The sequence below is a fragment of the Perna viridis genome, chromosome 3, assembly GCF_037379345.1.
Source record: "Perna viridis isolate PV_CMFRI_1.1 ecotype Kerala chromosome 3, ASM3737934v1, whole genome shotgun sequence".
NCBI lineage: Eukaryota > Metazoa > Mollusca > Bivalvia > Mytilida > Mytilidae > Perna > Perna viridis.
The window spans coordinates 27,190,323-27,206,211 of NC_142447.1; the positions used below are offsets into that span (position 1 = coordinate 27,190,323).

General features: G+C 30.5%; 1 protein-coding gene across 1 annotated transcript; it reads left to right on the forward strand.

Moving 5' to 3' along the window:
• Positions 1–144: 144 nt before the first annotated feature.
• LOC148621671 (bromodomain-containing protein 8-like) lies at positions 145–15,633 on the forward strand. The gene is made up of 20 exons (XM_088576291.1): positions 145–188; positions 1,733–1,823; positions 2,442–2,511; positions 3,226–3,275; positions 4,049–4,168; positions 4,917–4,997; positions 5,266–5,333; positions 6,143–6,231; positions 6,643–6,810; positions 7,996–8,092; positions 9,017–9,112; positions 9,318–9,433; positions 10,115–10,274; positions 10,646–10,707; positions 11,341–11,507; positions 12,112–12,192; positions 12,790–12,858; positions 13,362–13,539; positions 14,405–14,497; positions 15,355–15,633. The coding sequence occupies exons 1-20, from the start codon at positions 173–175 to the stop codon at positions 15,445–15,447; spliced, it is 1,965 nt and encodes a 654-aa protein (XP_088432417.1). The 5' UTR covers positions 145–172; the 3' UTR covers positions 15,448–15,633.
• Positions 15,634–15,889: the final 256 nt, after the last annotated feature.

A 15,889-nucleotide genomic window follows, 5' to 3' on the forward strand; every position in this document is an offset into this window, starting at 1 on the left:
AAAAATATAAATACCAACTACCGGTATTTTAAGAGATTTGTATAACAACAAAATTGAATGCTTTTTGTTTTTATTATCAAAAGATTTTAAGTTGTTTTTATTAAACATTTCAAAATCATGAAATCTGGCATCAGATCGGAATTTGATAGCATGAATTTACATTTCCCACAAAATGGCAAGCACAACAAGTGAGTTGTTTAATTTAATATTACAGTTATTACTGATCCATTATCTCAAAATGCTTTCTGTAATTGAACTCTTTGTCACTTCGTTTTGCATTATTTATCCGTGGCAGTTTTCATGGAGAATCATGATACCACCACACAGTAACAGGCACAGCCACAGGCAATTGTTTAATAAAAAAAAAGAAAAATACTGATTTGGGTTCGAGTCCCACATCGGTCCAGGATTCCAGGCACGTACCCTAGCTTGGGGGTTTCACCCATGACTGATTGCAAATTTGCTGATATAAAATATAATTTACATGTACCTTTATCTTTACTTTTGACAAAGTATGCAACTTGCACCCACTTCATATTTCAAAAATAAACTAAAACTCACATTTTTGCTGAATTCTTGATTGTTATGGGGAACTACAATGTTTAGCTTGAATAAAGAAAAAAAAGTAGAAGCAAGTTACATTTTGTATGAATCAAAAAGACATAATTTTAACACACTGTGAAAAAATAAAACAATAATTGTAAGGGCAGTTTATGAGCCTTCATTGTATGATGAGGAAATTTTCACACCTACAGACTGTCTTTGATCTGCCCCTGTAGCAGTTCAGCTGAATTGGCATCATACTTTACTCTAAAGATACAATATACTTTGTACATATGTGAAATTCAAAATGATGCCACAGATTCTAGTCTATAGTGGCCAAGGAAAAAAGTGTTGTGTTTCTGATCACATCACCAAGAGTTCATTAATTTGGTAGGTCAAATTTTTATTTATATTTTTCAAATGTAAACCAAAAGGCATCCAGGAAATTTGTGTTTTTTCGGAGTCAAATTGCATGATTAATTTTTCTTATCAGATATGGCTTCAATCGTTGTGAAGAAAATACACATGTACTTTGATTTTAGTGAATTTTAGCTGATCTATGTAAGTTTTTGTACAAAATTTATTCAACAGAAGCTGCTGTAAATAACTATCTGTTCAAAAATTGGCATATTGAGAAAAATTAAGTCAACTGATGAAGCCTGTGATTCAAAATGGGACAGCAAGTTGTCATTTTTTTATTAATAAAAAAAGTAAAGGCAAGGTGTTTGAGTTCAAGGAAACTCAACAATTTTATAAGGCCTATCCATTCCATGATTACAGTTCTGACATTATTTTTTTAACAAAGTCTTCAGCAAATCTTTTTACATCTACATTCAATCTTTTTTTATTAGTACAAAATGTACATTGTAATTGAAAAAAAAAGAGTGTTCACAAGTACATGTAGAATAAAAAAATTGTTTTTTATTCCCTAATATTGAAATTCAGTGCTTGTTGATTTCTCAGGGGTCAGTATACTGAATATGAATTGTTATTTCCACTTTTCAGAAGTGCAATTCAGCAGTAGTTTAATACCTATCCTGTCAAACATTTGTTCAAAATTTGTTGATTTTATTTGCATTTTTTTCTTATGAAACATTTCAATTATTTCCTTAATTGTATATTTTACACAATACATTGATATACATGTATTGTATAGATTTTGTATCTCAACAGTTAACTTTTTTAACAGAATTTAAGCTTCATGGACCACTGGACAACTGGTCAACAAGAGAGAAACTAGCCTTAGCTTGTTCTGTCTTAAGAAGTGGAGATCAAAACTGGTAAATATAAAGATTATAAATTTAGAAATTTACTGACTGCTTCACATAAAAACATAAAACAGAAAGGAAAGGGAGGTTTGAATAAAAAGAATAAAACATTAAAAAATGTATATGTAAGTAACAAAAAAAACCACAACAAATTATTACTGACTAGTCTTGATACTCTAACCATCACATCTACTTTCTTTACATTTACATGTAAATACATGAAATCCATCGAAAGGCAAATGAAATTTGGACTGATGGATTTTTTTTCAGATTTGACAGACGTTTCTTCCAAAATATATTTGTACATTCATAATATTATTAAGGGACCTAGGAACTGGGCTTAGGATAATTTAGACTTATGTCATTATATCACAATTACCCAACCTACTCTACTTTTGATTGTAGAAGCTAGTAACATTTGAAACAAACAATAATAACTTCATTGGAAAAAATAGGATAGAAATTGCATGCATGTGTAAACATAAATTAAAAAATTATGAACATTTCCATTCATTGCCGATTCAGATTAATGTAGGTCATATTCCCACTTTGTAAGCTTGTCCTACAAGTATCCTCAATATTGTACATGATAAAGGGAACAGCCTAACATACTTGTATTATGTTATTCAGGGTGTCTGTGAGCAGAGCCATAAAGCCATTTGGGGAGAAGAACAGATCTCCAGAATGGTTCTCACAAAAGGTATGATGTTAATTATTAAAGTGTGCTTTGTAGGGACTAATTGATATTCAGAAGGCTCCATTTCCTTATAGGATTTACACTAAATCGTAAATTGAAATATGTAGTTATGTATCCAGTGTAGGTACTGTAAAAAAATATTTTACATAGTATAAATGCACAATATGAAATTTTTATTGAAAAATGATATCCAATGAGAAATTATTTCCAAATTGTCTTTGATTACCGGTATGTTACTTTTTTACCATATTTCATAAAAATATGAAAGCAGTTTTAGATAGGGAAATGTGCCAAAATGTTTTATTAAAGTAAAGTTTAAGGAGTCATTTGTTTTAGATTTTTATGTGGTTTATCAACAGTGCTCAATCTAGCTTAAAATAGAGGGTTACAGTACTGTCTTTTTATGTACTCTGTGCCTGCAGATGGTTATGAAATTATTTCCGTCATAGCTGTTTTTTATTTAAAACTTTTGTTTTTAGCTTTACTTCTATCAAAACGCATATTAGATGAACTCAAACAATTGCAATATTTAATCATAGTTTTATCCAAATGTGTATGAATTGTGGCATTAAGGAATTAGGTTTGGTGTGCTTAAGTACTCACTTAGCATAGATGGTACCCTGTAAGCCTAGTTTTCTACCTAGGTAACTGAATATTGTACATCAAATGTCAGATAGTTGTAGCCTATAATCATGACAACTATTTTCCTATTTTCAGAATTGTGCACTTCAATATACAGATTTACTAGAAAAAGTTGAAACACCCAAGTAAGTTACATGTGTCTAGTATTATCCTACAGTAAATATTTGATAGTGGGTGTTGTAGTTTCCTCACACTGCCTAAAAAATTAAATTATACTCAGAATTAGTTCTGTTTTATATTATCCTATGACATTGGTGGTTTTGCTTCTTAATTTTGAACAAAGTTAGAACTGTATTATATAAAAGTATGAGCATTAAATAACATTCTATAGAAACATTTAATATTATTATACTGACCACATGGAAATTTATTGACTAACTTTCAAATTTTACCTTAAATATGATCAAAAATGTTAATGAAATACAAAATACAGAAGTGCACCAATACAGGATTTAGCCATCCAATACTGGATTCAGCTGCCCAATACGGCTTATAACTGTCCATTATGTTATATTGACCTGATTAAAATCCATATCGGCTTAGTCCATTATGACTAATAAATTAGTCAATAAAATTGTAATTGTGTAAGGTTTTCCATATTGGCTGAGTTGTTGTTTCGAGGCTAGCCATATTGGACTGAGGAATAGCTGAAGTCCAGTATGGCCAGCTGAAGTCCAATAACTCAGCCAATATGGAAAACCTTACGCAATAATACTATAATACTGAATATAAATGGTACCATTGAAATAAAATTAAAACACATCATCTTGATCCTGGATCTGTCTTAGGTGTTTTTTAAACATTATTTAATTTGATTCATGACTTAATTTTAAACCTTGTTAAGGAAAAGAGTGTGAATGTTTCATAAAATAGGATTCTATTGCTTCCTGTTTTTCAGAAGGAAGAGAGGAGACAGAGGTGAAATAGAAACACCACAATTACAGATCATCAGACAACTAGCTGTAGATAGGGCTGAAGAATTGAAAAAATCTGTTGTTGAATATCAACAGAGATACAAGTAAGATGGTTGTTTTTTTTTATGGATACAGTTAAGTTTATGCTTCAGTTATTTGAGTCATTTGGTAAAATACTTTTACTAGTTTAAGAAAAGTGGGAAAGAAAAAAAACTGATTTTTTAACTGATGTTAAATAGGTCCAAAAGAATCAAGGAAGGACTTATCATAGAAGAAACATACAGTTGATAAAAATCAACAATGATCTTAATCTGCATAAACAATAACCCATACTTGAAACAGGCAAGCTTATTAAGTAGCACTCAAGCTAAGAATTGTGCAAAATGTGATACATGATTGGAAAGCCTACATATTTTTATTTTTTATATTATGTTTAAAATGCTTTAGTAAACAGAAGTTAACATTTGGTTTTTTGTATAACCCGTAGGAGATCAAAAATGTATAGAATGCACTGAAGAATTCAAAATTAAGGGAGATAACTCTGTAAACGACACTCAAATACAATAGAATCTATCAGATTTTTAATGTTGATTAAGAGGAGGTAGATTTGAATGAATAATTACCCATTTCATAGTATAGGCCCATAAAACAACTTAATTACAAAAATAAAAATATGTAGCCTTTTTTGGGGTGTATCAACATTTTTCAGATTTTGCATGATTCTTACAAAGACTGCTACTTAAATTATCTTACTTTTATCGAAAGTATTTTGTTTATACAAATTGTTCCTATTAACTTTTATTGCAAATTATAAAATGATTGATCAATCTATTTTTTTTTTATTATTCACAGAAAACTGAAGAGAGATTTAGAGTGTATTAAGGCAGGGCAGTGGGATGATAAACTTCCTGAAGTATGGCAACAAATGCAAAAGTATGTGATTGTTAAGAAAAACAGTTATTGGTAGAGATCTATTCTTGTCACTTGATCTGTATTTCTGCTGTTGATATCAATTAGATCCTGTTATCTTAATTTCTTAGTTTAAGTACCTGGAAAGAAAAACATTGTCATTCTATGACATCTGTCAATGAGAGTGTCATTAATTTTCTATTAATAGAATTCTTGTCATTGTCTGTATTTCCATTGAACTGTTTACTTACTTGTTTCACTCTTTATTTTATCTGACTATAAATTATTTTAGAGAAAAGTTAGAAAAAGAAGCAGCTTTAGCGAAAGAAGAAGCTTCCGTATCAGTAGAACAAGATGATGGTAAGATTATTTTACTTATTTCACAAGAACCAGTGGTCCTTTTCACAAAAAATTGTAAGTGTAAAATTAGTCGCAAGTTATGATGTCACAATACTTTGATTTACTAAGACGTCATAACTTATGACTAATTTTACACTTACGATTTTTTGTGAAAAGGACCACAGTTGTCTCTGGTAAATCTGAGTTTGATGCTAGCTTTCTTATAGCAGTATACTAAGTAGTGAAAAATTCATTTAGCCTTGTACAAGAATCACCATTTAATGATCCAATATGGGTACCAAGGGAATTATTTAACTAGTCTAATTGTGGACTGTTAATAAAACTTACACAATAGCCCAAATGGGCTAGTAAATAATTCAACTGAGACTTTATGACAACTTACGGAAATATCTCCAAAGAAATATTTGACCCTAGTGTTATGTTTCTTATACTACTTTTAAACCCTCTGAATTAGTCATTTTGACATCACAGTTGCATTTTCTTTAAACGCTAAATTGTCTAAGTATTTATCAGTTTTAACTGTCCAGTCATCATGCTACCATTTAGAGTACATTTTTTTTAAGTCTCAGAAATTTATTAAGATTTATACAATGTTATCTTATTTCGGCATAACATTTTAAATATTAACCAGAATAAGAACAATTTGATGCATATGTGTAAGCATTTCCTTTACTTGACCGAGAAATTATAACTACAAAGATTTAGTCTAAATTCTAACAAGTTGAACCTTAAAATTTGCTGCAGAGTGCATTACAGATGAAATAGCCAATATGTACATGTTACATATGTGTGTAATTATTTTACCACAGAAAACTCCAGGTCGAGTGTACCAGATGTTATATCTGAAGACAGTAACCAGGATGCTATAATAGATGCTACAGTACTGACCCAATCTGTGGTAATTGTTTGTCTTCATTAATCATGATTACAAAATATAAGGACAAATACTTTTATTTTCTAATTCACATAATAATAAAGAGTTATATTAGTATTACATACATTAGATAAGATAAGAATATGTCTTTATTGTGTAAATCTCAAATAAGCTGTTGCAAATATAACTTTATGTATACACATATGTATAGAAACAACAATTTCATTTAATATTGCCATACAATATAAACTTGTTCATTGTGCCAGTGAATAGATAATTTGTGCCAACAACAAAAACGTATTATTGCAACGAATCTGTTACTTATTAACATACACTTTAAAATATATTTATGGTGTAATTATTCATTTTACATGAGTAATTTTATTGTTATTTTTTTTCACAAGATGTGTTTTACCTGTTTTATTTTTCTAACAGACTGAATCCCAGGAGATCAGTGTACCTGTTAGTAAGCCTTTAACACTAGATATACAAGGTATATCTACAGACTCTAAGGAAACACCCCCTACCTCACCCTTACCTGTTCTGTCTACACTTCTACAGAGTGACAAGTCATCGTTTGAACATTTACAAAAATTAAAACAGGTAAAAAATGTCGTCTGTGTTTTATACCCCTGCTTTATTATTTTTACTGTGAAACATATTATTCCAAGGCAAAGGACTACACATATATACTACCATATTTTCTGGACTATAAGTCGATGTGGAGTATAAGTCAAATTGCCTAATTTTGACCAAAATTGACGAAAAAATCATAGGTAAGTTGAATTCGGCAGATAAGTCAAAGATCAGACGTGTGCATTTATATCGTAGGTGTCAGCGGAGATCTGAGTTTAGCCATATGTTTTCAACAGCATATTATTCCAGAGATGTTACTAAGTATAATATTTCTGAATTAAATTAATAATTGTGTTTATGTTAAAGTGTACTATGTTGGCGAGTTCAATTATTTTTATTGAATGGCATGTCAATGGTTCTGAAGCCTTAGAACATCAGGTGTACGAAATCGTAAACATGTCAAACGTGGGCACCCATGTGTGAAATAAGCGGAAAATTCGTTGGATGAAATGGTCATAATTATGAGCGGTAATTAATAAATAATATTACCTGATATTACGAAATACAATAAAAAAATAATTGATTCCTGCAAATTTGGTTGCAATTAGCCACTTAGATAACACCTTAACTAATTATAATTTGAGCCACGTGACATACCGTAAATGGGTATTAATTTGCATATTAAAGGACCGATAACTTCAGAACACTCGATATCGTCTTTCCAGTTACAAAGAGTTTTGTTAACATATCTTCTAGAGTTTGTTTATATATATTATAAGTTACAAAGTTTTTATTAACATCATCAAATTCATTCATAAAGGATAGCGGCAATGATCAATAATATTTCAATTCAATCGCCGATTTGACTTTTTGAGTGACGACTTTCGTTGATTCCAGTTTATTAAAAATTTTGAATTCAAGCAATCAAAAGTGAATTAAACAAATCTGATGAAATGCATTGTAGATGAACATTTTTTCTTGAAAAATCCTTATGTAAGTCAAAGTGCACGATAAGTCGATGCTGACACTTTGCTGAAAAAAAAATATCTACATGTACTTATAATACGGAAAATACAGTATATGTACAAAATAAAGTTACGTATACTTTTGGGGAACACTGTTTTAAGCCTACTAAGAATATTATGTAAGTTTGCTTTTATTTTATATTGACGATTTTTTTAATGTATATTATGTATTTTATATTCTTTGCAGAAAGCTGAAGCAAAAGATCAACCATCAGCACCAACAAAAACACCACCAGTCAAACCGAATGACACTACTACTCCAGGAGATGTATTTGATAAGCCAAGTATGTAAACTACTTCTCCAGGAGATGTATTTGATAAACCAAGTATGGAAACTATTATTATGGATCACTGGTGTGAAGCCAAATGTACTTACTCAAGAAAGCTTGAAAATGCCTTGATTGTCTATTAGTATCATGCTTGCCCTGAATGCCAGAGGTCGTAGCTTTGAACCATGACCTAATCACACCAATGACTTTAAAATTGTTAGTCATTAATTCTTTGCAATGCAAAGCCTGCAGATAGAGTGATGACTAGTTGTCTGAATAGTGTGTCAGAGTGGGATGGTATGCCTTCCTGCAGGTCGTTGCTTTTGTGAACTTGCACAATGAAAAACCAGCACAGTGTTTTGAACTAGCAGCGTCTGTTCAATTGGTCAATCATTCTCAACCTGAAATGCATGAAATATCTGTCATAAGACTTCAAATCATAATCAATCAATCAAGAAAGCTTGATTAAAGCATTTAGTTAATCATGATTCAAAATTATCATGAAAATGATATTTAATGTTCAGTTTTAAACCAGTATATTCACTTCTAAAGCCTATTTTTTTATGTTAAAGATGTACAATGTATATGTAAAAACACATGATTGAAATGCAGTTTTAGTGTCAACTTGATACATACATTTGTAGATTAAAGAAAAGCAAATTCAGAATAATGGGTTGAATTAAGTTCCTTCATGGTAGGGGTTTTCAAGAATGAACTTGTAAGCTAGCACATATGAAAGTGTATTAATGACAATATCACCTGTTTTAACTTCCTTAGGCAATTGAAAAAGTGATTTAGAATAAGAAAGTTCAATCTCCATCTAAATCATCATGTTCATCAGGGGATTTATATTCAATCAATGGACCAACTCTGTCTCCTGAACATCTTCAACGTTAGTGATGTAAATATTAAAACTGTAAAAAACCTCCATTAACACAGGTACCATTCCAGTTTTGAAAAAGGCACAGAGGCAGAGTATTGACAAAGCAGAGACAGAAACAGTCATTAAACTTGAACCTGTGGATGCCAGTCAGGGTAAGTGATGATAACAGGAAATCTGTGGATGCCAGTCAGGGATAGAGATGAAAGGTTAGGGAACCTGTAGCTTATTGTGGGCAGAAATGCAGAAATGTCAGAATTTGTCATTGATATAATGAAAACCATAGCACTTGTATATTAATTTTATGAAGCAAGCTTTGAGATTGAAATTCCTAACAAAATGCACACATGCGTTTTTCAGATATTCAAGTAAAAATTGAAGATGATGTTGAAGAAACCAAACCTGTAGTAGAAAATACAGTCCCTGACAAGAAAGAAACTACTGAGGTTGATAAAGCCACTGTTGTAAAAGAAGAGGTAAGAAAAAAAAAATGAATTAATCAGCCATAGATTCTTATTTGGTAGAAAAATGTAAATTGTTCTGAAAGAATAGACAGGCAAAAAGATTTAAAATAGACAATGCATGTCATACATCTTAGGATACATATTTTATTATTAGTGGTAAGGTGACTAGTATTCAGTTCACAGTTGTATTTACTAAGTAACAGAATTAGAAATGAATTAATTAATTTAAATTTATGCATATCATACATATTATACTTCGAAAAAAATATTGAGCTTTAGACTGACATAAAATTAATTAAAAAACTTCAATGGTCAACATGTTTCATTCACTGATACAGAAGCTTTTATAAGTCATTGAAATCTATTTTATTAAGATAATCATATTTGTATTTTTGGAACTGGTAACTGGGTAGGGTTTTATAATGTTTCTTATACAAAAAAAAAAAATAGGAAAAGGCAATTCTGTGTTATAAACTTGAAAATGATATCAAGGTATCTGTATGTTTCTTTGAAAATTTAAACAGCACCAAACTGAGCTTTTGAAATTAAAACAAAAGTTGTAACTTTTATCTATGTGTACTACTTGTATGGTGCACTTTAATCCTATTATTATTAAAAATGATAATTGTGAGTGAGATCAAAATAGTAGATGCTATAAATTGCATGATATTAAATTGTTTTATAATTTTACAGACTGAGAGTCAAGCACCTGTTGATACCAATACAAATTCTACTTTTATCAATGTTGATGATGAAATCTCCATCAATGTAAATCAAGAACCATCTTCCCCGGCCAGCAGTGAATCATCTAAAATGAGTGAAGGGGATAGAGTATTAAACACAAGTAAAAGAGGTATACCCTTATTTCAATCACTGGTCTTTAATCTCTATACTAAAAATTAGTAAATACATGTGTATAGTTTTTGTTAATATACAAAATAGTTTTCAAGTCAAGTCTACTCAAGTCAAGTCAATTTGCTTAATAAGTTTGGTTCATGTAAAAAACTAACATGAGCTCAATGAGTCTTTTTGAACTGACATAAAAATTAAAAAAAGCCAGCCTGATGGCCTAGTATGTTAAAAGATAGTAAGACATGTGAACAATGAGCAGTTAGAAGAAAGTTAGAAAGGAAACAAAATCTGTTTTTGTATCTTTTTTTTGTGTATTACTGGATGACATCTAAGCTTGTCCTTGTTTTAATGGTAAGTTGATCATAAATCTAGGTGGCAGAAATGGAAAGGGAAGTGGTAGACGTTCCTCGACAAGAAATAAGAAATCTGTTACTGTAAGTAATAAATTGATATAATTTATTTTCAGATGTAACACGCTTTCTGATTGGATAAGAAATTTTGTCTGTCATCTCATGGACTAAATTTTGTAATGTGACTGTGAAGTCATTAACCTTTTTTTAATGATTTATTTGTTGAATTTTGATACTAAAAAAGTTATAAGGAATGACTGTTATATTTTTTCAGTCTATTTGAAATAACCTCAATGCCAATGGTAGACCACATGATTAAGGTTATTTCTTCATAGACTGAAAAAATATAACAGTCATTCCTTAAATACAAACAGTCAAAAGTCAAATTTGTTTTTATGGCTTCTACTTTTTAAATAGGCATGCATTTAGACAGGTACATAAGTTGGCTGCTTTACTGAAATCTGAATACAATATATGAACAATGTTTAAAGTACAAGGACTTGTTCAGAAAAAACTTTAACACACACATTGATAAATATGTGTCTAAAAAAATCAAAAAAAGAAAAACTACAGTTGTGGTTTGTCAATGATATAACTTCCACATGAAAGTAGATAGATTTATACTTCAGATGTTATTGTTTGGTGTCTTTGGTACTAAAGAAAACTTAAGTTTTTCTCTTTAGTATATGGCTTTGTCTACCTGAACTTATTTTACAGGAAGAAGATAAAAAAGAGGATATAAGTTCCCAGTTATCAGATGGTGAGACATCAGATGATGATGGACAGGAAAGTGATGATACTGCTATAGGGTCTGCCTCTGTAGCAAATACATCAGTCACAGCAACATTCTCCGAATCCATACCTAACAGTCCACTATCTCATTGGTATGGCTGTCTCTACAATAAATTTATTATTTTTTTTATTTTTATTAGCCTTAGTAATGCAGGCCACAATCTCAAAGTTTTTAGTTAAGATTAAGGCCTTATAGATGTAATCATAGATATTGATTATCCTAACTCCCTGTTAAAATAAAAGGATTCAGGTAACCTGATATGTAGATAAAAAAAAATAAACTGCTAACGAAGAAATAAAAAAAAATCAAAGATTATAAAAGCCATTGTTTCTTACAACCAGAGCTGCCAAGCCTTACTATTTTAGCATAAGTCTTTTGATTTTTGGCCATTGAAATATGTTGTAAGGAATAAGAAAGAAATTTGTGTAGTTGCCAATTTTTTACCAAAAGATAAATGTAAATGCTGATTTTTTAATTGCCATGACTGTTTCTGGTTTTAAAATTAGGAAATTCCGCTTTGCAGTTTTTTTCTGTGTTTGCCAGTAAGGTATTTTGTCCATTAGTTGTGTAAAAAGGTACAGGTCTAGTTAAGTGCATGAAGATATATACATGTTGTATATTTATACCCATACTTAAAAGATGTTAGTCTCATAAACTTGTGAATGTCTATATAAGTTGACTATTATATTTTGTAGTAGTGACACGGAGGATGATAAAGCCCATAAAAACTGGAAGAAATCAATCATGTTGGTATGGAGAATGGCTGCTAATCATAAGTAAGTATTCATTAATACAAGAAGTTCTGTCTTCATAAGAAATTGATGTTTTTATGGTGGCCCTTAGGGTGATATAGGAGTTTCAGGTTGATACAGATTTTGACATGTGATATTAAGTATGTGTTGAATGGAATAAGCATCCAGATATATGTTAAGATTTAATTGCATATATTTGTTGATAGATTATTGGCAATTAATTTAAAAATTGAAATGTGAAAACAAACAACATTAAAATTCTAATTAAATTTCTTAGAAAAATTTTCTTAATTTTTACTAGTAGATAATCAATACATTAGCTTGTTTACATGTTTTTGATATTGCAAAATGTCCATATCATGTTTCATTGTAACAGCTAAATATTTTAACTCTTTAATGACCAGAAGAGGTTGAGTACCCAGCATTTTATATGTACTTAAAAAATACATTTAATCATGTAGCCTATTTTGGGGCTCAGTGTTGAGACTTGTACAAACTAGGGTCTGTTTGATTGGTCAGTTGTTTTCATCCTGAAATGCATGAAATATTGGCCAAAGCATGATAAACCATAATTAATCAATCATTATAGCCTATTTTATTATATTATATAATTCATTGTAGATATGCCAACGTGTTCTTACATCCTGTTACTAATGAAATAGCACCTGGATACCTGAGTATAGTTCACAGGTAACGTGACTATAATGATTTCCTTATAAGTAGGGTTCCTGCATAAAATTCTAGGATCCAGTTTCTCATTTATTTTTTTGAAGTATTGTTTTTTTCCAGTGCTATGCAGCAGATTGCAATGCTATCAAGTTGTTATAAAGGCCTGTATTCCAATGGCAATTTTACAATTTCATTACCCCAAGTTATAAATACCAATTTTACAGGTGTCATTACTATGTTTGCACAGTTAATTCCCTTTGTCCTTTAATCATATAAGTGTTGAATTGACTAATGATTAAAAACTTATTACATCAAATTGAAATAGCAAAAACTTCTGCTTAAATTGGAAAATTTTGCTATTGATTGGCAGCGAGTCTAGTTTAGTAGTGTTTATCTCCCTTTAATGAAACACTTGAGTATGTTTTGTATATTGTTTAAAATTGCTTTGTCTTCAATTAACTTGACAAAAATGCTAAAATAAATATTGCTTGATCTGACTTGAATTCCTTCTGATTATTCCACAGACCAATGGATTTAACGACCATTAAAAAGAACATAGAAGCAGGTATACTGAGGACAACGCAGGAGTTTCAACGGGATATGATGCTAATGTTTACAAACGCTATCATGTACAATAGCTGTAACCATAACGTCCACAAGATGGCAGTAGAGATGTATGATGATGTAATGACTCATATTGAGGTAAGACTCGTAGAAGATGACAGTCTTTTGTAAGGAGAGATATATTATGGGTAAATACATTGCTTAAATATTTACTATCTTCATGATCAAATCATAAATATACATTGAAATTCTACAATTAAAAAAAAACTTAACATGCTTTGTATTGCAGTACAGTGCAATCACAATTCCACAAAAAAACTGTCCTAGATATATTTTTGTGTTTTTACAAAGGATGGCCATGTAGAAAACTATTTTTTTTATATTAAAAACATTTAAAATTACACCAGGGGAGTATGTACCTGTTTTAAGTATAAGAGTTAAGGGATTTCTATTTATGATGATTCTTAAAAGCTGGGGAGTTTTTCTTTCAATTAAACCTCAGGTATACTTTTTGTATTGTTTGGAAAACATGTTTGTGTGATAGTGGAAAAAATAATTGGCTTTATTCATATGCAATGTACATTTAAGTTTTATTTCATGTCTCTACACAGTGCTGTAAGTAGCAGATGATACTGAAAATCTTAGGTCAGATGCAAATACTACTTTGAAAAATACACCATTAAAATGATCCTCATTTACTTGTGCGAAAGTGACTAAAGCTTTCAAAATCGTGGAAAAATCCTGGTCATGTGTGTATATTTTTGGATGTTCTTCCATTGTGCAAATTATGTGAAAAGAGTTTGGAAGATAATCCAGGTGAGATGGGTGTCCTTGTTTTTGTACCTTTGCTTACTACCATTATGTTTTATAGTCAGTTTGTGGACAGACTAGTGCATTGGCATGCTGAAACATAGTTCAAACTCAAGGCTACATAAGTTAGTTTTTGGTCAAAATTGTGTGTCTAATACAACTAAGATATTTACTATTAATCATTGTGTTTTAGCAATATGTTAGTACACAGCTGATGTTACAATCATCAGAGAGCAAGTCACTGAGGCCATCTAGACGGACAGAAAGCAGTGATAAGAGTGACAAGGTACTGATATTATTACTTAGTTATATCCCCCACTTTGAGTGGAGGCTAAATGGTGATAGGGGTTTTTATCTTTCTGTATCTACTTCATTCCAAATCAAAATGGAGGTCAAAAGGTGTATGTTATCAAATATGGAATTGGCTGTGTCAATTTAGTGAGCATTTTCCAGTTTTTCTTATTGCTTATTGATTTATTAATAGTTTTGCATGTGATGATGAAGTTTATTATTTGCTATTTTGCTTTAATAGTATTTTATATACAAATATTATAGCTGATTATGTTATAACTCTAGAAAAAATGAGGGGAAAATGAAAACACAAGTTCACTAGTACTACCTGATTGAAGTTAATGGTGACATAAGAACAAGGCTGTTTTACAAGGACATCAGTGTTGACTTTTTGTCCTATATAATATATAAATTTGCTCAAAATGACCCAGATTGTATCCAAGTAACCTTTTGACATCTGAGAACAATGTAATTTTATATTGTGATGTCATTATAACTTGAAGGAGACCACAGTATGAAAACAATGGGAAAATACATTATTTCTCTCAATGGCATCCTGAAGTGTAAATACACATATAATGTCTTATGATAAATGGCAAAAGTTTTTGAAGATAAATGATTGAAGTCTTCCAGGCAGGTTTTTGAAAATGTCTTGTTTATTCCATGAAGTTCATATATTTACCCATGTTTATTGTAGTAAAACTAATGATGTCTTGTGTAACACTTTGGAGTGCTTCATAATACTGTAACAAAAAATCAAATGAGCATCGCATTCCATGGATGAATACATTTTATTTTTTTTATCTTAATAGTATTGACCAAAAGCAGTAATGGTCAGTGTTTCATTTATAGGAAGATGACATGAAGAGGAGAAGGACATTTTCAGAATCTCACCAGGAAGGGGGAAAAGCTAAGAAAAGGAAGACAAGAGGAGATGATACGTGAACTTGATATGGAAACCATATAGTCTGTTATTTTTTCATTAACAAGAGAAAAACATGAGCATAAAGATCTTGCAGACCATTCTCTTTCATTGTTCAGGAGACCTATCATGCATTGTGAAGCTTTGAAATGAATTGAACAAAATTTTGCAACTGATGATGCTGCACGATAAATAAATTTGAAATGGAAGTGTTGTATTGTTAGTGTTTGTGTGAAATCTTATTGGAATTTAGAAGTTTTTAAAGTCTGGGAACAGACCAGGCTGAGGAAATTAAGTAGGAAACAGCTTTCAAATACAGTACTCAACTAGGTCATTATGAAAGAAGTTTTGTTCATGCAGAATCTGGTCTTGTAGTTTTCATTGATTCATCCATTAACAAATTAAAATTCCAGATAAAATTAAAAGAAACTAAGAATAGTAGATGCTCATATGAAATCCTCAAAT